Raw genomic sequence first — 22355 nt, 5'->3', positions numbered from 1 at the left:
GAGATAAAGGGTCATATTAAAGATAAAAGGGCAAAGTTTTATTATCTAAATTTGCCTGTCCTTCTGGGATGATAAATAATGAGTTGATGGCACATGACCCAGAGAGCTCATTTTCTATTGGATGGACACCAATGAACCTCCTTCTTATCCTTGGGTTGTGTAAAACATAAAGCTGGAAATGAGATGTCATTGTCCTATGGCTTACTCCCAAAAATTCTCAATGGCTGAACTCACCTAAGTCTTCCTCCTTTAACTTTCTTCCTCCACATCATGACTTTTGCAAAAATTTATGATGATTTTTTAATGAGTAAAATGATCTGGAAAACATATTTTTTCAGTTTTTATTTCAATAAAACAAGAGGCAACACTGCTGTATAAAGTATTACATAAGGACATTTACACAAATATACAAAACTTCAAAAAACTAAACTCCAGTTTATTTCCATAACCTTAAAAATGTAGAGAGCACATAAAAATATGCAAAGTCATAGTTTATTCTTTAGGAATGTAAACCCAGGAATACAATTAGAAACAAGTTATTTACTATGAAAAGATTAGTATCACTACAAGATTACAAGAAAAGATAAGAAGTACACAAAAACCCCACCTAAGAGAAAGCAAAGGTATGCAAAATAAGATCTTGAGTTTACTAACAGAAACTTCCTATCAAGACAGTTACTCTACTCTAAAAAAAACTATACTCCACTATTAAAAAAACACAAAAACATCTTCCGAAATGTTCACTGCTAGTCTTTTTAGATAGGCACAAGTTACAAAGAACAGAAGACAACATATTTATGTTCTCTGATAAAGAATTTAACCATATTAAACATAAATGTGAATAACTCAAGTACTGGGTATAATTTTACTAAGCAGCTAATCTAAAAGTATAAATTCATGCTAAATAAAGTACTAGAGAGTTTTTATTTTTTATCCAAAGACTGGGAAGACACTATTATACATTAATTTCTATCTACAATGCTTAATTTAAATACCCATCAAATTATTCTTCTTTTTAGTGGCTTTTTTAAAAACATTTTTCAGTTACATTATTTACCATATAGATTTTCTTGATGTGCTTCCCTTTAATTAACTGTAAATTTATTGTGCCTATAGACTCAAATGTTAAACAGCCTTATTTTAAATATCTATTTAAAATTATGTCTCAGAGTACATTTTTTCTCTATAATTTAAATATAAAGGTTTTAATATTTTAATTTTAGTCTTCCAAAATAGGCAAAATCCCTTAAAACTGGGATCATTTGTATCTATTTTGGTTTAAAAAAACATATTTCCCTTTGACTTTTTATTTTGTTTGCTAAGCAGTTGCATCATAATTGAAAAGGGCAACAAAATATTGCTTTTTCAAAACAAACTTTGTCATCATTCAAGGACTGAGGATTTCTACCCTTCAAATCTACAGAGCTGCCTCAGAAAGTTCCACTGTAGGGTCCAAGGGGTTCCAGGGTGCCCACTTGTGCTAGGTCCTCTGGGGCACTCCCTTGAAAAGTCTATTTTGTTGCTTTCCCTACTTGATTCCAAAGGCAAATGCTGGGACCCAGCTTCACTAGATTACCCCAGATAGTTGTGTATTTGAAGAGTGAGAGGTTGGATAATTTTAAGACTTTCTAATGGCTTAAAATGTGGAATGGAACTATAATTTTTGTTCAGATCCTTTGAACTATGGGACACAAGGCCCCATTTTGGGCAGAATCCTTCTTGTGATAAAGAGATATAGGAGATCTGTGACCAAATGGTTACATTAGCATCTTTGTGAAAAAATGACCTTAAAAAGTCACACCAACTTTAAAATCTGGAGAGCTGAGTAAAAGGAATAATTGTAACTGTTATCATAGTTAGCATTTATCCAATATTTGTAATTGCTATAAAATTTTTCAAATGTATAACCCTTATGTGAAATAGTATCACAGGTGCTATAAAATAATTTTACTGTTAACATAACTTCCAGGAAATCAACTAGTGCAAATTGGTTGAAGCAAAAATTAAGAACCACTCCACTGAGTAAGCCTGCAGAGTTCTTTAAAGAATATACAAATGCAGATTTGTTGTGCATTGTATAAAATGGTGGTACCACTTTCATATTTAAAATGGTAGGCATCTACAGCTCTGATTCCATTTATAGTTAATAAGAAAAATACAAAATGTTATATTTTTATTGTAAAAATAAATGAAAATCATTAAAAATTTAGAATTAGAGGATCTAATAAGTGTCATGGACACTATAAAAATTTATAAGCTATTAAAAACATGAAGATTACAATATTTAGTATCTAACATATTTGATCTAGGGTTGTGAGACCATTGAAAAGGTAGCTCTGAAATTCTACATCTTTAACAAGATGCCTGTTGATGCCAATGCTACTTACTGGTCCTCAGAATATAGGAGTAGCAATGAGCTAGAATAATATAAAAATGAAGTTCCATTACAGCAGTGATCATTAAAATCTGATCTCTCATTTCTGCCAGCTTTTCCTCAGATTTATTCTACAGTGTTTCCTAAGCACTTGACTTGCTTAAAAGGTCGATCTTCTAAATTAAGTCTTAAGACTATTAATACTGTTAGTAGCTATATGCCTGAGGGAAATTTTTTGTTAACTAATTACAAAAAGACAATAGGAAATTCATAGTGACATTCTACAAATATTTTAAACTGTACACAGGATATCTGTTAAGTTAAAACAGTATCAATTTTCACGGGCTCATCTTATGGTTTTGTTTTGTTTTTTTTTTGGTTAACTACAATTTATGGCAATAGATCTTATTCCATTTCTATTACTGGAAGTAAAAAACTCAAATTCACTTCTTTTAAAAGCCTTATTCTATTTAGGATTAACGAATGAAAACTAGTTCATGCTTTTTGATGAGTTAAATTTAAAATGGTAGCCAAAGCAGTTACAGACGGTCAGAACTGCATTCATAGCATATGCTTTAGCACTGTTCAGGACATACAAATTTTTCACATGAGCGCTGCATAAGCAGGCACAAAGGGAAAACTAACATTTTCTGTGCGACTACAGCTAGGGACTGTGAATAAGGAAACCACTCTGTATTAACAGTGAAGGAGACAAAGAGGGGACAGACAGCTCTCTAGGCCTTCCTTCCCAGTCAATTTACTCTCATCCTCAATCCTGCTTTCTATTTCTGTCTCTGAATTATTAGTTACTTACACCTAAGTTACAGGGAGCCTCAACCACAGCTAAAAGGACCAGCAGAAGCCAACACTGCATTTTACACCTATCTAGAGGTCACATAGTTCTCTGTAGTTACATACAAGTATGTCTAGCTTCTGCCATATTGCCTATTTTATTTTTATTTTTTGGTTTTGGGCAACTACATTGATTATTCTATCTATCATAACAAGAACATTTAAAATAGGCCTGCTCACAAAGAAAATATTTAATTTTTTTCCTGTAATTCTAAATTTAAGAGCACAAACATAAATAAACATAAATTAGTTAATTATATAAATGTCCTTTGTCCATATTTCATTATATTTTCTTTCACAACATTTTATAGAAGAAAAAGTTACCTAATTTACTTCATTTGCAGACAAACTATTCAATACTATATGGTTGACACCGGTGTCTTGAGAGCTGTGTTGCACGATTTACAGTGATTTCCAGGAAGTCTTCAGTGATGTGTACTCTGAATTCTAGGAAACCAAACTACCTAGGGCTTCCAAAGTCAAGCAGCAGGGGAAGTCAGCTTCATGGCCTATTACAGTTTAGGAACTAAAAGGAATTTTCACCTGCTAAATCCAAATCAAATACTTCAAAACAACACATTGACTGGTAATCTGATTTTTTTATATAAAAATGTTCCAAAGATAACAACAGAAATCTCTCTACCCATCCACTGGAATTACATAACAGTCTAGGTACTGAGTTACGAGGCTTTTTCCAGTGCTTTATACAAATGATTCCACTAATCTTAAGGACAATCTGATTACAAACATTTTTATCAGGCACTTTTCATGCATCATTTTTGTTTTTTTAACATGCCTAATTTTCAGACTGCCCTGCTACACAGTCAGGTGTGGAATTCCTGGAGTTGCACCCTCTGGCTCTTTCTTTTAAAAACAGCTCCTCCCATGCGTGAGATTCCCTTTTACTCTGAAGGCCAAACATACAAGTACCAAAACAGGAGTTAAAAAAATAAGAACTCACAACTTCACATGAGATGAACCCAGTTTGATTAGGCAACTTGCCAAAATGTATTGTTACACTGACCATCTTAGATAATAGAAACCAATAAGAAAGAAAGAAGAAAGAAAGAAAGAAAGAAAGAAAGAAAGAAAGAAAGAAAGAAGAAAAGAAAAGAAAAAAGAAAAAAGATAAGACAAGACTCAAATCAAGGGGGAAAAATACACCCAACAAATAATAAAACTACATTTGATCTTATTACAACCTATACATTATTCCCTTCATAAGGTCAAGGTATCCTTTGGAATTTAAGACTTTAGGGGTCCTGTCTGGAATAGGGATGAAAGACCCTGGGTGCTTTCATAAAGAAGCAAAGTCGAATTTCTAGATTCATTGGTTAGGTGAGAAAACTACTAGAAACTAATCTGTGGACAAAGTAATGCTGATACTAGGAGGTCTCTGCTGACCTGATGGATGCTTCGTTGGAAGTTCAGTCCTTTCAGAAACATAAATAAGCTTTTCTTCTTGGAGACTACAAGCAGAAAACCTATTGGCATCTGTCCCAGGCCCACAGCCAACAGCAGATGATAGGTTATGTGGGACTGTGACACCACTGACTTGTTCAAAGGATTTACTGAATACGGTTGCGGCAGTCTTGGCCAAACCATGGCTACAAGGTTTAGGCAGAGATTGGCTGGTAGTTAAGGTCAGTCTCTTCAAAGAGAGAAGCTCAAGATTCTCACTTTGGGCTCTCTGAGTTTGTTTTCGGGCAAAGTGATCTTTGCAAGACTCCCCTGTGGTTTCTTTTTCTTTTCCTCCAGTTTTGCTTCCTCCTGACCGTCTCTGAGTCTTCCCTACACTTGTCTTGTTACTAGAATTGTTACTACTGTTTGATAAACCCGACTGGCTAGTACTAGACGCAGCCCGGGAATAAAATCCCTCGTCAACTTCAGATATCTCCATCAGTTCTTCTTGACCTGTTAATTCTGTATTTCCTAAACAAAGAAATAACAAAGATTAATTAATATTAAGTATTTGAAATAATTCTTATTTCATGATTAATACCAAGTCAGTGATACTTTTAAACTTTAGCATAATTACATAAAGCAACAGATTATAGAATGTAATTAAAGGATAAATTGAAACATTCTAGAATATGTAGAAAAGTTCACTGTAATTAAATAAGAGTAATTTAGAGTGTATTAAACAGAAAGCATGCCATAAATCACACCCCCCAACGTGGTTTTTAGAAAGATTTCTTTTCCTATTCATGCAAAAGATCAGAAACAATTAGGAAAAATACCACACAATAAAACTAGGGGTATATGCTCCCCAAGTAGCAAGGCAATATAAAATCAGAGCTCTTACCAAGGAACTTTTAAAAAAATGATATTAAGATATTCTAAAGATTTTTTAAAGATTTTTTTTAAAAGGTTGCATTCTACATTCTAGATTATTTTACAAAGATTAAAAAAACCCTAGTTATCACAAATTCAAACTCGTTAAAATTCTATATACATTATCCTTCAAATCAAAGATGTTAAAAATACAAAGATAAAATATAATTTTAGATTTCAAAATATAAGCAGAAAATTATTTTGGAAGTAATTTTCTGCCTTGGTTTTCGTAACTGTTAACTCAGAGAAAATACAGGTATGACCATTCCAAAGAGCATTAGATCACTGAGACATTGTGGTGCATAATTCATGCATTTTGATTATTAGATGACATGCAAAATTTCTGTGACTGTGCAACTGTTGCTTAAGACATGCAGCAGTGGCCCTGTGCCATGAGATACCTTGGGGGGCAGCTAGAAAGTGCTCTGCTAAAACTGCACTCTGCCAGGTGCGTTTATTCCATCCTCCATCATTTTTCTTACAGATTTTTGCCTCCTGATCTCTGGCAAGCCTTTGCTCTCAGCTCTAGGATCTGTGGCTGTTTCCTGTACACCCTGTATATGCTGAGCATCAATCTCTCCTAGTGTTCTGCCTTTTTCCCCATTCCCGGTTCTCTCTCCGGCCACATTTGTGACACTAATCTCAGGAATGACAAGGATGCCCAATTCAGTGGTATCATTACTGTTGTCAGGTTGCTCTAGAATTGAAGATGATAAGACAAAATGATGGCTGAAAACAAAACAAACTAAAAATGCAAAACAAGAAAAACAAAAGATCCAAAACAAAAATCAGACAACTGAATGTTATGAATTAAGCCAAATATCTGCACTGTGGAAATTTCCATAATTTTCATTACTCTGACAGCACTGGAAGCAGTAGGGTCATGTTCTTTAATTTTAAATGACAATGAAAAACCTCACGGAGAATCAATTCATGTTCTGCATTTTTTCACACACACATTTGACACAGACCACGAAACAAATTGTTTTAGAAATCAAAATAGAATTTCTATTGTTTTAAAGATAATATTGTGACCACTGGGAACTTAAGTCAAGCCTTGGGCAAATGTTCCAGGATGTAGAGCCAAACCTCTGGCTCTTGTCATCATTAGGAACCAAGACACCTAGGAATTCCCCTTGTACATTTAAAATTCTATTTTTTTTATTAGATTACAATGAGGCTGGCTTAATAAACTACAGAACTGAGAAAATGAGTATTCACTCATAATATCATGGTTAGTAATGCTGCAAGTCAGTTTTTATCTCATACACCAATCATTGTATGTATTAGTAAATGTTAATGCAGCTATGATACAATTATTCTATTCCTTAAGATTCATACTCATACCATAAATTTAGGCCAGCCCATAACAGTTCATTACTAAACTGGAGAAAAATAAAAAAGGATTGGGAAAAACAACTTGGCGGTTGGTCCTTTATTCTGAAAACAGCCACTGTAATCAAAACAAAGGAATGGAACTCCTAACCAGTTAATACTTATAGACATTTTATACTGTGTCTTAAATCACAAAGCATGGTTTTATTTAAATTTGTCAAGGAAATATCTGTAATAATTGGAAAAAATAACATAATACCATGGATCAGTAATGAAAATTAAAGTTCAAAACAACACAAGACTATGTAAAACAGTATATACTCTTAAAAAATGTAGAACACAAATCTGTTTGAGAGACATTACCTACTACTTTCAAATGTTTCTCATGATAGGATTATCAAGCTCCCATTCATGGTGCTAAAGCATGTGAAACAGTAACAGGTAGTAAAAGAATGTAGGCCAGAGCCACATACTCCTAAGGGTCCCAAACTTTGCTATACATTAGTATCACTTGGGAATCTTTAAGAACTACTCATACCTGGCTCTCACCCTAGACATTCTGATTTAATTAGTATGAGGTCTGACCTAGACATGGAGATTTTTAAAAGGTCCTAGTGACTAATGGGCAGCAAAGTTTGGGAACCAATTCTCTATTCTAATAAATTCTTTCAAATTCTGAAAACTTAAGGCAAAAGTTATTATGAATGTCCTGGGTACTTCATGCCCAGCAGCAATATGCACTTCAGGAGGTCCTTGAAGCTTCTTTGACCCCTGGGCTGGTGGGCCAATGTGCTGGCATAATAATTTCCCATTTACTTAGAGCTTTGTAAACCTCTGACTGGAGGTTCTCTAAATGAAATGTTTATTTCCTAAACAGGTCAAAGCGTGTTAGTTAGGTAGTTTTACCTCTAAAAGAGGTTAAATGAAATTTAAAAATTTCAATAGAGCCTATTTCCCCTTGCTAATAGCCATCTACAAAATGAAGCAAGTAAAAATCTGAGGTAAATGCCAGGGGCCACTGCAGCTGAGAGAAAAATCGTCAGGGCTGTTGGGTGACAGGCAAGACTTGCCCATTTATGTTACAGAAGCATTTTCACAAAAGATCTATTAGTGCAACCATCTACTCCAGAAAAATTATGAACTGTAGAAATATCCAGACATTGCCAAGCCAATGAATACTAAAATTTAACAAATTTTAAAAGATATACATTGGTGGACTACCAGAATAAAAAACATTACTTACATTGAATGGCAGTAAACAGTTTTTTGGGGAGCATTTGGGTATATTATTCAATTATATTCTCTCCCATTTACAGACAAGGAAACTGAAGTTCAGAAAGAGCTAACCACTATTCAGTGAGGGAGTTAAACAGCAAAATCTTTTGACTCCAAATGTCCATTCTAACATATTACAGTCTAACTCTTCAATTCATTAAAGATCAGTTTGAGTTAAATATCCTCTGACATCCTTCAATTAGGTTAACTTGTTTGCTTCGATTCCTGGTCTTTTCATAAAAAGCAAATAATTTACTTGGCTGATCAGAAAGCAAGAGCAGATAAAGTCTCCAAGAAAACCTAAATAGGTCAGTAACTCTCAAGGTTAGTTTTGTTTTGTTTTTTAAAAGACATCAGTGAAATTATTCATTGAAAATGGTGTTGAAATGGTGACAATTTTGTGAGGAAAAACTAAGAAGTGACAAGAGAACTATTATATTAAGTAGCACCAGGCACAGGGATTGCCAGTTACACATACTGGGATAGTGCACAAGATCTGCAGCCCCAAAAGCAACGAGACCAAGTTTTTTCTTAATCATTAAAATAAATGGCAGGTCGAAAAATGAGATCATGTGTTTTTCCACAAGCACAATTTTTTGATTAACTCATATGTGTTATTACTCAAAAAATGGTAAAAATGGCAAATTTTTAAACTGCTTATTAATAAAGGTAAATTTATAAAAAGAGAAGCATGTGATTCTGCACAGAGCTAGAAAGAACAGAAATATAATTCTCAGGAGAATTACAGAATAAAGATGACTATGTAACTCAAACATTTGCTGCATAATTTTGCTCTTTTATTATTTCTCCCAGTCCCCCTGCACACACCTTCTTACCAGTCTTGCTATTCCCTAGACCTGGAATGCCCTTCCCGACATAGCTACCTACATGGCTCACCTCCTTACTGCTTTCAGGTCTTTTCTCAAAAATCTTCTCAGTGAAACCTTCCTTGATCATCCCATCAAGTTTCAATGTCCCCCATATTTCACCCTCTTCTCTACTTTGTTTATTCTCGGCACTTAATCACTCTCTAATACAACTATTTATTTATCATGTCCCACGACATCAGGGACTTTTGTCTGGCCACTCCTGCATACCTTGAGTAGCTTGCATATAGTTGGTGCCCAATTAATATTTATTTGATAAATTAAATGAATGCCCTGTTACACGGTGAAATTATTATTAAAAACAATAAAGGTGAAAAATCCTGGAGAAGACATGAGAAAGGTAAACTGGGAAAGTGTTACTTGACTAGGTAAAAAGAAATAATATACAGGTTATGCTAATAAGAATTTTTAGGTGGCAGAGAAAAGTGAAGCAGCCACCTCTAAATGCAAGTTTAGTAAAATGCTTAATAATGTCCAAAAAATATATTTTTTTAAATTTATAGTTCATAATAAATCATATTATGCTCTCGATAACATAGCAAAGGAGAAGAAGTTAATCTTTCTTTAAGAAAATTAGAGAGGAGATATTTTAAGGGAATATAAATGTATTAGAAAATAGAATCTAATGTTAAAAGCCCAGAATCTAATGTTAAATCTATGCAAAAGGTGTCATAGTTTTTCTACACCTATAAAAAAACAATACTTACATTTGACTTCGAATAATTCGAAAAGTTCAAAAAAGATCCAAAGAGAAACGTCTCAAAGAATATTTTATTTGTATAATCTCTACAAACAGGTAAACTTCTCTCCACACACAGAAATTAGGAGAGTTAAAGAATACTTTTAATAGACATTTCCAAATTGGTTCTCAAAGGCACTCAAATTATTTCTCCCTAAAAAATTTCTTCCAGCTTTGAGAAAAAAAGGTAAAACAAATTGCAAATATCATTAAAACTGATAAAAAGTTGTGTGATTTCCCTCATATGTAATCTTAAAATCCCAAATATCTATTCCATTACATCACTCATAAAGCTCCTTATCCTAGTTATAGCTTTTTCTTTTTATGGCTTCCCTACTTACTAAAAGTAATAACTAAAATAAAGGAATAACACTTAAGTCATAGAATCTACACAGCTCTGTACTCAAACTACTTTGTAAGTTGAAAGGAATCTGGTTATGACCCAAGGCACTTATAGTATTTTATAAATATGTGTAAAAATAATAAAATAAGCCAAAGCTTAAAAAAAATAATCTATTCTTTAAATGTCTGCATCATGACATTTTGACATTATGAAAAGTATATGTGAGTAAGCTCTAAAAGAAAGTGATACACATTCCTTTGCAATTTATAAGATATAAATATTTTAAATGTCATAATATACCTGAAAAGCTTCATACCTTTTAATCCAGTCAGTTTACATTTATAATTTATTCTATTCAGTAGAAGAAAAAGGTTATCTATAGTCATTAAGCTATTCATTGCAGTGTTATCTATAATAGCAAAAAGTTAGAAACAAATTACTTAACATATTATGGAAATGGTTAAATAAATGATGGAATATCAACTCAATATGGTATTATGTAGCTATTAAAACAACTGGATTTACTAGGAGAACTTAGGAAAATTTTTGATGGTATTAACTAAACAAAAGCAAAACATCACAAATTTTTAATAGAGCTCAACAATGAAAAATACACATATGGAAAAACCTATAAAATGGTAATTGTTTAAGAACTGAGATTATAAGTGACTATCCCTCTACCCAGTTTACTATCATGTTGTTATGGTGTTTTTTAAAAACAGAGGGAATGAACTGCTTGGTCTACATTAAAATTTTCTTTATCATTCATCCAGTCACTCATGCATTCAACTATTTATTGAGCACCTATTATATGCCAGACAATGTTTTAGATGCTGGGACACAATGGCCAACCTGACAAAGACCCTGCCCTCCCAGAGCCTACACTGCTATATGGGAATTAAAGAAACAACAGAATTTTAGATAGTGGAAAATGCAATGAAGAAAATAAGTATAATGGGAAAGAGAAATAAAGAAGGATGGCAGGGGAGAAAAGTCTACTTTATTTTTTTTTAATGTTTTATTTATTTCTAGGAGAGAGAGAGAGAGACAGCGTAAGCAGGGGAGGGTCAGAGAGAGAGGGAGTGACAGACTCTGAAACAGGCTCCAGGCTCTGAGCTGGCAGTCAGCACAGAGCCCGACGCGGGGCTCGAACTCACAAACCGTGAGATCATGACCTAAGCGAAAGTCGGACGCTTAACCGACTAAGCCACCCAGGTGCCCCGAGAAAAGTCTACTTTAAATGAATGGTCTGGGAGAACTCTTTGAGAAAGGGTATTTGAGATGCAGTCTGAATGATGAAAAGGCACTGTCTACATAATGATGTGTAAGAAGACCGTTCAAGCTGGTACTTTCCTCTCATCATTCAAGCCTCAGCTCGAATATCTCAAATTGCTAGTACAATGGCTCCTAAAACAGAAATGGCTTAGTGTGCTGAAGCATTAGAAGGAAAGGTGAGTGTGGTCTTCAAGTTGGGTCAAAGTGATAGGCGAGATATCGTATCACTAGGCCACCTATGTCAAAGTGTGGAGTTTGTATTTTGTCCTGAATATGAAGTGTGCCCTGGGTTAGAAAAAACAGCACTTAACAATCTACAGCTTGGGCCAGTAATTTGCAAGGCAGATTAGAAGAAATCAACGCTGCCATAGAAACACAGAATAAGGACCCTGCAGTAAAGGGCTACAATCAGAGCAAAGACATCAATAAACATTAAGACTTAGAAATATGGGTCCTGAGGCCAGAAGTAGACGTTCCAGATTAAAGACAGAGAGAGAGAGAGAGAGAGAGAGAGAGAGAGAGAGCGAGAGCGAGCAGTCTGGGGCACCAAATAAAACACTATATGTACTGGAATGATTTATTTATAATCCCACTGTCTAGTAGCTATTCCCTGTTTCTCTAAGTAAAGATCAGTCAAGTCTGTGGCTTTTGTTGCCTATATACGAAATGATACAATCCTTACTGAGGTGGATACAGTCACTCTCAGTAACTTCTTTTGTTGTCTTTATCAGGTCTCAAGTTAAAAAAAATCCCTTTGAGATTTGCAACATATGGATGCTGCCAGACCAGGTGAATCCTTCGTGATGATAAAAGATCCTCATGACCAGACATACCAAAACCAGGTAAGCAACATCTATTACAAAACTACCTATAAAAGTTTTTTTTCTTCTTCTGTGTGCAATGTGTAACAAATGTTCTTAAAAAGGTGATGGTTGGGGAGTGGGGGGAAGGGCAGTACTCAATAATAAGTAACAATAAATAATAAATAATAAAATCCTTAACTATAGCAAGAACTCCTCCTTAATGTAAGGACTCCTTAATAAAAAAATGTAGAACACAGTAATTTACAAATAAGTATTTTGCCTCATAAGACAAATACTTTTGAAATATTTTGCTTCCCTGTATAGAAAAGTATTTTATTTCATTTTACCTAGAAGTAAGACTAAGATTTTTTTGCTTTCTTCTAAAGTTGGCTAAGTCAAGATTTCTGAGACTTTTCTCTTTAAACCTAATGTTTATATGTGTCAATGTAGAACATATTTTTACTTCTGGCTAATCTTTCCTTTTTCTTGGGATCATCTAATATTTCCTAATATTTTATTTTGTCTTCCATGAGCATAAAGATCCATATCAAGAGTGCCAGTTAAAACTCATGCAGTGCTAACTTTGGTCAGAAGGAAATGCTTATTTTTGGTCTAAATGTTTTATCATTCATATTGGGAAAGGAAAATTTGTTCCTCAAATAGCATCTTAGAATCTGAAAATAATGGAGCATCTCAAAATGATACTAAAAACATTTCAACATTTTTATGAAACTACCAGATCACTGTTTTTCTAATTTCCGTAACAAGTAAGACTTTTAAAATAAATGCATAAGCATTATATATTTCTATCTACAGATGTGAAATTCCAATAACCAATTCCTTATAAAAAATTTTTAATGTTTTATTTATTTCTGAGAGAGAGAAAAAAGAGAGAGAGAGAGACGGTGTGAGCAGGGGAGGGTCAGAGAGAGAGGGAGACACAGAATCTGAAGCAGGCTCCAGACTCTGAGCTAGCTGTCAACACAGAGCCCAATGCGGGGCTCGAACTCATGAACTGTGAGATCATGACCTGAGCCGAAGTCAGATGCTTAACCGACTGAGCCACCCAGGCGCCCCCTCCAATAACCAATTCTTAAGAGTTTGCTACGCTGGAGTTTAAAATTATGATTTCTGTGCTTCTCAAAATGCTTCCCTAACTGTTACCAGTTTTGCTTCTCCTCAATTGAATGTTTTTCTCATAAATTCCTAAAACCAGATTCATAAGATAAATGTGCCATCTCAAGACTTATGGTATTCATCTGTAGAATGTAGGAAAAGTCTACCTAAAATGTTTGGAAATATTTACAAATAATTATTTTCTAAAATATTTAACCGAAATACACTTCTTATCATTATTCAGACTTGTTCAACAGTTAGAAATTTAATAATGTTCTGTTTCATCAATGTTATTATATAATATAAAATTATTAACATTTTTAAAATCAATAACCAAATCAATAATCTATGATTTCTATATCAATAAATTATTTTCCAACATGAACTGCATCTTTTTATTGTTCTCTTTCTTTTCTCATCTAAGATGTTAGTACTTAAACCACTTGAGCAAACTTAAACAAATCACACTTTTCATCATTTTTAAAAGTATAATCACAGATCTCTTTGAATTTTGTTATAATCATTTAGATTTATTTAAATATCCTTTAAATAGACAATTAATGCTAAAAATGTGATAAAACTGCTATAACAACATGAAACTTCACTTTTTTTAAGACTTAATCTATGTAATCTATTTTATTTGATTTTTCACTTAAACATTTCATATAATTTATTAAGTACTCAAATTCTCAAGGTACTTATTTTGTATTGTTAAGTTGAAGACTTAAAAATATATGTAGTTCTTATTTTTAGGTTTTTTTTCACTACTTAAAACTGTATTCTTGGACCCTTAAGTCAAAGTCATGAAATACAATGTTATAAAAATAAACCATTTAACATGTCAAGAACAATAGTAGGGCAAAATTCAAAGGATCTAGTTTATGAATACTGTTCTTATTACTGATACCTACCTGGGCAAACAGTTGTCACAACACACAAATGAGAAATACAAATTCAATCTATTCTATTTTCATATTAATGTGGGATTAAGTGAGACAATAGGTATTAAAACAACCTTCTAAAAAGTCCTGACTATAACGGTAATATAAATGTCAGATTAGGGTACTATAGGGCTGCAAAAATTACAAAAAAATCATTAAGTTGGTTGTTACGGTTATATAACACATATATACTTTTGTGTCTGATACTCACTTAAACTAAATGTTTACCTCAAATATAGAAAATCCAAACTCTAAGTTTCAAAAATATCATTTTATGAAAAAGCTCAATCATAGGACCATTGGAATAGCAAGCCAGCTAATAAAAACTTACCAAGAATACAATTATGGTATAGCTAATGAAACAAATTAGATAGTTCTTAATAAGTTAACAATTGGCTTTTATGTAATGCTTTGAATCATACCAAATGTTTTTCACTTATTTACCTCATTATCTCTCTCACAAATAAATGCACAAGTAGAAAGAATGGTGGGCAGTAATAAAGAATTGGGGTTTCACCAGATAAGTCTTTTTATGAGATAACCAGTTGGCAAAAATTATAAGCACTCATTATTTGCAACCATAACTTAATTAGGGGACTTTTCTAGTACAAAGGAGTGGTATTTTAACAAGTGTTTTAAAAGAAAGGAGAAAAGTTGGTTAACTTGTTCCAAGTATAGGTAATTTTTTTTTTTTAGGTGGAAGAAGAATGAGTCATAATGGTGGTGGGGTGGTGGGGTAGAAAGAAAAAAATAGCAATTAAATTTGCTCTGGAAGAGGAGAGGGAATGGAAAAAGTACAAGGAAATAAATAAGTATAGATTCTATAATAAAACATTAAAGTGGTATAGAATCATTCAGGGATTTAAGAAAAAGGTCTATTAATAGCTGAAATGGTAGATGTTGAAGAAAGCTTTTAGAAGTAACATTTAAGAATGACTGCAGAATTGAAGCATAATTGTAGAGATATTTTCCATTTTCTTTTTAGCTACTTCTGTTTATTTTTTAAAAGAAATATATATTTAGTAAAATTGCATTTTTATTAATTTAATATTTTAAATAATTTTTTTCATTATTTTATTTTATTCTTCATTGGAATCTTCATTGTGATTCTTGCTATGGTTATGATCTACTCATTCTTCCTTTATCTTAATCCTTTTTAAATTATTATTATTATCCTTTCCTAGTTGCATTTTACTTTCAAATTATGACTTCTAAACTTCAATCTGTAGGTAGTCTGAAAATCTAGGTTTAAAAAATATACACTAAGTGAAACACAATATGCTCAAAAGAATTAATAATATATAAATAAAACTATTAATTCTGAAATTATGACACTTAAAAGTAAAAAGTAGCAGTTCCACCTTGTAGTTTTACTTTCCAAACATATGTATTGGCATGAAATTACAAAGTTATTAAACTTTTCTCAGAAATGTATACACAAAGTTAAAAAAATTTAAAACACAACATTAAGTTAGGCTGTATCAGTACAATAGTAAAATCAACTGAGAAGTGGGAGAAATTAGACAAACATGTTAATTGTCAAACATGTTTCTCTAAGAAACCAAACTTTCCTTAAAAGTCACCCTATTTAGTTGATATGAGGATACACTGTCTGGTCAAAATTAAAATTATAAAGCCTTACAAATGTACCTCTCTGCTACAGGATGTTGATAGTCGAGGAGGATATATATGTGGGGGGAGGGGTAGGAACCAGCAAGTATATGGGTATTGCACTTCCCATTCAATTTTGCTGTGAACCTAAAACTGCTCTAAAAAAATAAATGCTATTATTAATATTATAGAAATACAGGGTACCAAGCAAATACAACTCATCAAAATACAATCCTAGATATCTGGATTGTTATTCAATAGTAACAAGACCATGGCTAGGAATATATATTCTGAAATGTGTAGAAATGTTAAAACTATTAATTTTTTACCTTCCAAAAGAATAATTCTCATTAAAATATAAGCTTTGGATAATTCTTAACTTAAAGAAAAGAATGGCAGATCTGCGACACATTCTAGAAGAGCTCAGAAAAAAAAAATTTAATGTAAGAAATTAAAACTGTTTCAAATTAACTTTAAAATCTCTAAAATATCAGTTAGCTATTCCTATAAAGATTTTTTTTTCTGTCACAATAAAAGAATATATGTGACTAATTGTTCCAATTTAACGAATTTGTTTACATGTTTAATTTTTGGTGACCCAGATATGCAAACATACTAATATGTGGCTTAAGTATCTATATTCTTTAATAATAAAAGAAGATGAAAAGAAAATAAGCAAACAAAAAACAAGAAGTTCTGCTTGGCTGCTTCCATAGGAGAACCTCATTTATTCCTCTACCTCTTCTCCCCAGACAGGCTGGAAAAAGGAGAAAAAATGCCCATCAATGGGATGGATGAAGAAAATGTGCTATGTATGCAACAAAATATTTTCCAGCCATAAAAAAGAAGGAAATCTTGTCATTTGCAACAATGTGGACCTTGAGAGCATTATTCTAAGTAAAATAAATCACAGTAAGACAAATACCATATGACCTCATTTGTATGAGGAACACAAACAAACAAACACACCAAACTCATACATACAGAGAACAGAGTGGTGGTTGCCAGAGGTAGAGGTTGGTGGTGGGGTGTGGTGGGCAAAATGGGTGAAGATAGTCACCAGGAATAAACCTCCAGTTATGAAATAAGAAACTCCTGGGGATAGGGCGCCTGGGTGGCTCAATCAGTTAAGTGTCCGACTTCAGCTCAAGCCATGATCTCGCGGTTCATGGGTATGAGCCCCACATCGGGTTCTGGGCTGACAGCTCAGAGCCTGGAGCCTGCTTCAGATTCTGTGTCTCCCTCTCTCACTGTCCTTCCCCCACTCATGTTCTGTCTCTCTGTCTCAAAAATAAACTACAAAAAAAAAAAAAAGTCCTAGGGATGCAAGGTATAGCATGGTGACTATAGTTAATAATACTGTATTGCATATTTGAAAGTTGCTAGATCTTAAAAGTTCTTAGCACAAGAAAAAATGTGTAACTGTGTGGCAATGGATATTGACTAGATTTGGTAGAGTCTAGAGTGGTGATCATCTTGTAGTATATACATATATTAAATCATTAGATACACCAGAAAGTAACATAGTATTCTATGTCAATTATATCTCAATTTTTGAAAAGACGTAAATATAAGAAAAAAGGAAGAGACCTAAGGAAAGAAAAAAGGGCCAACTGCTTTCTTCTTTTCTGGCACTGGCAATAACAAAAAAAAAAAAAAAAAAGACAAAGAAAAAAAAGAAAGATGCCTTAAAGTTCATGTTTCTTGTCCCTTCTCCTTCCCCAGCCCTCATCATCACTGTTTTAAAGTTGCATATTCCACATCCCCACTGTGTGATACAGTTTGGGGGTCTGATAAGAAATCCCTCCTCCTACAAGGCTTGGTGTGGTAAGGGAGTGGTAAGGATATAGGTGTAACAGGAAACAGTTTCATGAAATAAAGAAGCTCTAAATGTGTTTTCACACAGTCGTGAACTAAACCTACATTCCATAGCACTATGCTTCAGAGACGTTATGGGATGAAAGGCTTTTGTGTGTCATCCTGGAATGTACAAACCCTTTGACATTGTTTTTGCAAAAATTAATGTAAAAATAAATTTTGTTAAAATTTATAAAACTAATATATAAAAGGAATTAATATATATATAAACAAATTTAAAAATCCATTTATAACTGAGAATTGTCTATACATTTATTTTTTTAAATTTTTTAAATGTTTTATTTATTTCTGAGAGAGAGGCAGTGTGAGCAGGGTAGGGTCAGAGAGAGAGGGAGATATAGAATCAAAGCAGGCTCTGGCTCTGAGCTAGCTGTCACCAAAGAGCCCGATGCAGGGCTCGAACCCACGAACCATGAGATCATGACCTGAGCCAAAGTCGGTCGCTTAACTGACTAAACCACCCAGGTGTCCCTGTCTATGTATTTAACAAGAGCACAGTTACCTATCTTCCCCACAAGAAGCCGGTGGGCTAGAAAGCCCAGAACAATAAGGTGTTCAAATAGGAATCAGGATCACAAAGATGGAAAACAGTAGTTTTTAATTCAACAGGACAGGATTAACAATGAAAAATAGTGCTCTGGGAAGGGAAGCCAAGACTACCTTTAAAAGGAGAATGCAACCTACCTGTAGAGATAAATAAGTATCTTAGAGTAGAAATCTTTTAGTCATTGGAAAAATAAAATTACAACTAGAGAAGAGTGGTAAACAAGATAAGCCATATTCTATATTGGCTCTGTGAACCTGACTTGCTTTTTTTGATAGTTCATTCTCTTCTAAATCTTCACCTATGATGGTTTTTTTGTCACCATAAATGGGAGATGCCCAAGTGTTTGAGTTTTGAGGGTTGAATGAGTGTAAGGGGGTAGCTGATAAGGGAGACTGTTATCATCTTAAGACCTAGGACCAAGTCCTCAAATGGTAGCCAACATGGAATCTGGAAGATACGTAAGAATGGAATAGATACAGTATATTCAAGTAGTCTTATCCCCTATTTTGGAAATTTATTCCTATAAAACTTTTCTAGAAAATTGTTTCTATTTTGCTGCAGGGTACACATCTTGTTCTGTTAAATGCATGCATGGACACAACCACATACCTCCTTCTCACACACACATGCACAGATACTGCTGAACTTCAATATTTCATATTTTTAATGGCAGAACTTATATACTCTCTTCTAATTCCCCATAGAGTCACCAAAGGAGCAAGAAGGAAATGTGGAAAAGGAATTAAAACTCATTCTTGCATTTCCTATAGTAGTTTGGGAGCGATTATGGCCACAGTGACCCATATGATCTGGTTTGTGGCCTTGATGCCTATTTTCACCAGATGCCTTTCAAACAGAAATCTGACCTCTACAGTGCCATCATACTAATTAAATGACTTTTTACCTGTAATCTAGTCCCATTTTTCAGTAGCCTAATTTTCACTGAAGAAACTGAAATATGTTTAGACTCTGTATGTTTTAATTGTAGCATAATTTGCCTTGCTAATGGCAAACATTATCACCTCTTTTATGCCTTCTTAAAGAAATTTCAAGAACTGTCACACTACTTTAAAAAATAAAAAGATTGAAAATGATCACTGGGTAAGCTGAAATTTTCCATCACCATTCCCTTTCGACATATTATTTTCTAGATTTCCTAAGTAGGAACAATGTTCTTATTACCAACTTTCTATTTCACCATGAATAATATTCTTCTCACTTTTGCATTTTCTTTGCAGAGACCATAGAAACAACTGGAACCAAATACAGGAGCTACCATTTTCATCATAGTTTACAGGAAAAAGAACACAGAGTAATATATATGTTTGCATGGGGCAAAGAAGTGACTTTTTGCTTCTGATCCTATGATTACCTTCTGAGAGAGGTGATAGTAATCTTACATTGATTCTTGCCACTATAATAACTTGTAGGTAGGAGGGGAGTTATCAAAAGAATAAGAAATTAAATTAAAAATAATAAATCTTAAGAAAAGGGAGAGAAGTAGGAAAGCATTAAGAAGGTCATAGTAAATAAAATTAATTTCTGGTAGAATTTTTAAGTAGTGAAATGAAGAAATCAAGGAAAAATATTAAAACCAACAATCTTGGAAGAAACTTAACTTCCAGAAAATAGAAATGCCCAGAGTTGCATCAGTACAATGGCATTCTTTGCCAGGAAGTACAAAAGAAAATGTCAAAGTCCCTATTACTTGATCTGCTTCAGTATGGAAGTTTACTTGCCAAAGAGTTAGTTGAGAAATAAGAAACATTAAGGAATATTTGCCAATAGTTTGGAAAAAAAACCCATGTGTGAATAATTTTAACATGCATTTTCCTACTCTCTGACTCTATTGAAATAAATTTAAAAACAAATATAATGTTTAAATAAATTTTCATTCATATATATAATGTATAACATTTTCCTTACTGCTTATCACTTGTGGATAATAAATTAGGAGTTAAAGGTGATCCAAAAGCTTTCATCCATGTCACTATGATATTATTTACTAAAGTTAGAAGTTATAGTCCTGTAAGTACAGACAAAAATGTGATAGAATCAATAATTCTCTAATTTGAAGACTTTTTTATTTCTTACCATGTCTTTTCCACCTATGACCTCTTATTGACATGCTGGTTACTGCATTTCTTGATATTCTAGAGGAAGTTGGTGTGATTTCAACTTGAATACACCTTGTACCCTCCTTACTGGACTTCATGGCACCATGAGGCAATGAAGCCTTTATGGCATTAGCAACCTAAGGAAAAAAGGCATAGTTTCAGATTGGAATTAACAGATGTATTATACCCTTACATCAAACAAAATGCCAAATTTTAACAGGTTTTAAAAAAATATACTTTCTCTAAGGTATTTCCCAAAATGATATGTAAATCTTATAAAATAAGGAGTAAGAGCTCAGAAGAAAAACGATCATTTTTAAAAAGCTTTTTAAATGTTTATTTTTGAAAGAGAGAGAGACAGAGTGCAAGCAAGGGAGGAGGAGAGAGAGGGAGACACAGAATCTGAAGCAGGCTCCAGGCTCTGAGCTGTGACCACAGAGCCCAACATGAGGCTCAAACCCACGAACCCCAAGATCATGACCTGAACCGAAGTTGGAAGCTTAGCTAAGTGAGCCACCCAGGCACCCCAGAAACTATGGTAAAAAATAATATGTTTTTTTATCAAATAAATGATGAAATTTAAAATTCCAAAATACTGAAATCATATTTCTAAATGTCTAATGCTAATTCATAAGTGCAGTTCGACCATGTTAAGGAGAACATTCTTATAAGCGTAAAGGACTATTACCAAATATCTCAGAAGTTACTTTAATGAAATTCTCAAATTCCATTATATATACATTTTCTTTTTTTTTTATATATATTTTTGTTTATTTCTAGGAGAGAGAGAGAGAGAGACAGCGTGAGCAGGGGAGGGTCAGAGAGAGAGGGAGACACAGACTCTGAAACAGGCTTCAGGCTCTGAGCTGGCAGTCAACACAGAGCCCGACGTGGGGCTCAAACCCACGAACCGCGAGATCATGGCCTAAGCGAAAGTCGGACGCTTAACCGACTAAGCCACCCAGCCGCCCCCATTATATATACATTTTCAAGCATAAAATTTGTCTAGTATAACAGCATGAATCACTGAGTTTAATGACATTAATGCACTATGAATGGCTACTTCTCAGTTTATAGTTCTAAATTGAGAAATCTTAAATTATAAAATTTACATAAACAAGTGAGGCACCTACCAGCAATGGCTCTGGATATAATTCTAGCTGAGCTCTGTATATAATATCATCCAGTGCTTTTTGAGCTAGATCCCATTCTCCATTATAACTACAAAATTAAATGAAGAAATGTATTAATTATTTTTAATTAATTCATATATTTGAACAAAATACAATGAGAAACTGTTTGCTGAGTAAAATAATAGATCACATTAGCACACTGCCTAGCACTCCACCCTCCTTAAAGACCTATTTTTATATCTTTGAATTCCTTTCAATTGTATCCAAAAGCCTATTAATAGCAAAGAAATTTTTATACATCTATATTTCTTCTCTAAAGAACATGTCTATTTATAGACCAGATACAAAAAAAACTAGGCAATCTCAAAGCATTTTACACTTTCAAACCAAGTCAGAGCATAATAAATTATATACAATAGAATAATGTTCAGAACACTTTATGGTCAAATTACTCTAACTCCCACAGTTTTTAGTGAAAATCTACAATTACTGTGGCTTACAGTTTCTTCAGTAGTTACTTCTTTGCATTTTGACAGTCATTTAGATTTTTTTTAATGTTTTTTAATTTATTTCTGAGAGAGAGACAGCGTGAGCAGGGGAGGGTCAGAGAGAGAGGGAGTCACAGACTGAAACAGGCTCCAGGCTCTGAGCTGGCAGTCAGCACAGAGCCCGACGCGGGGCCCGAACCCATGAACCATAAGATCATAACCTGAGCCAAAGTCGTACACCTAACCAACTGAGCCACCCAGATGCCCCATTTACAGTCATTTAGAAGTGTACATTTAGAAGTGTTAC

The 22355-nt window shown here is 33.5% G+C and overlaps 1 protein-coding gene across 10 annotated transcripts in view; it reads right to left on the bottom strand.

The window, feature by feature from the left end:
• Positions 1–22138, bottom strand: part of LOC144226282 (hyccin-like) — a 45832-nt gene extending 23694 nt beyond the window's left edge. For 5 of the 10 annotated variants that reach the window (XM_077757634.1, XM_077757633.1, XM_077757632.1 and 2 more), the window contains exons 1-5: positions 22061–22136; positions 21561–21648; positions 20405–20564; positions 3551–5158; positions 235–317 (exon numbers count right to left, since the gene is read on the bottom strand). In XM_077757634.1, coding sequence (XP_077613760.1) covers positions 4584–5158; positions 20405–20525 — 696 coding nt within the window. In that variant the 5' untranslated portion in view covers positions 20526–20564; positions 21561–21648; positions 22061–22136 and the 3' untranslated portion in view covers positions 235–317; positions 3551–4583. Of the gene's footprint in view, positions 1–234; positions 318–3550; positions 5159–20404; positions 20565–21560; positions 21649–22060 lie in introns of all 10 variants that reach the window. The other 5 variants (XM_077757641.1, XM_077757639.1, XM_077757637.1 and 2 more) reach the window with 5 other exon arrangements.
• Positions 22139–22355: the final 217 nt, after the last annotated feature.

The sequence above is a fragment of the Crocuta crocuta genome, unplaced genomic scaffold, assembly GCF_008692635.1.
Source record: "Crocuta crocuta isolate KB4526 unplaced genomic scaffold, BGI_CrCroc_1.0 scaffold62, whole genome shotgun sequence".
NCBI lineage: Eukaryota > Metazoa > Chordata > Mammalia > Carnivora > Hyaenidae > Crocuta > Crocuta crocuta.
The sequence above is the reverse complement of the archived record's forward strand: the minus strand, read 5'-3'. Positions and strand labels throughout refer to the sequence as shown.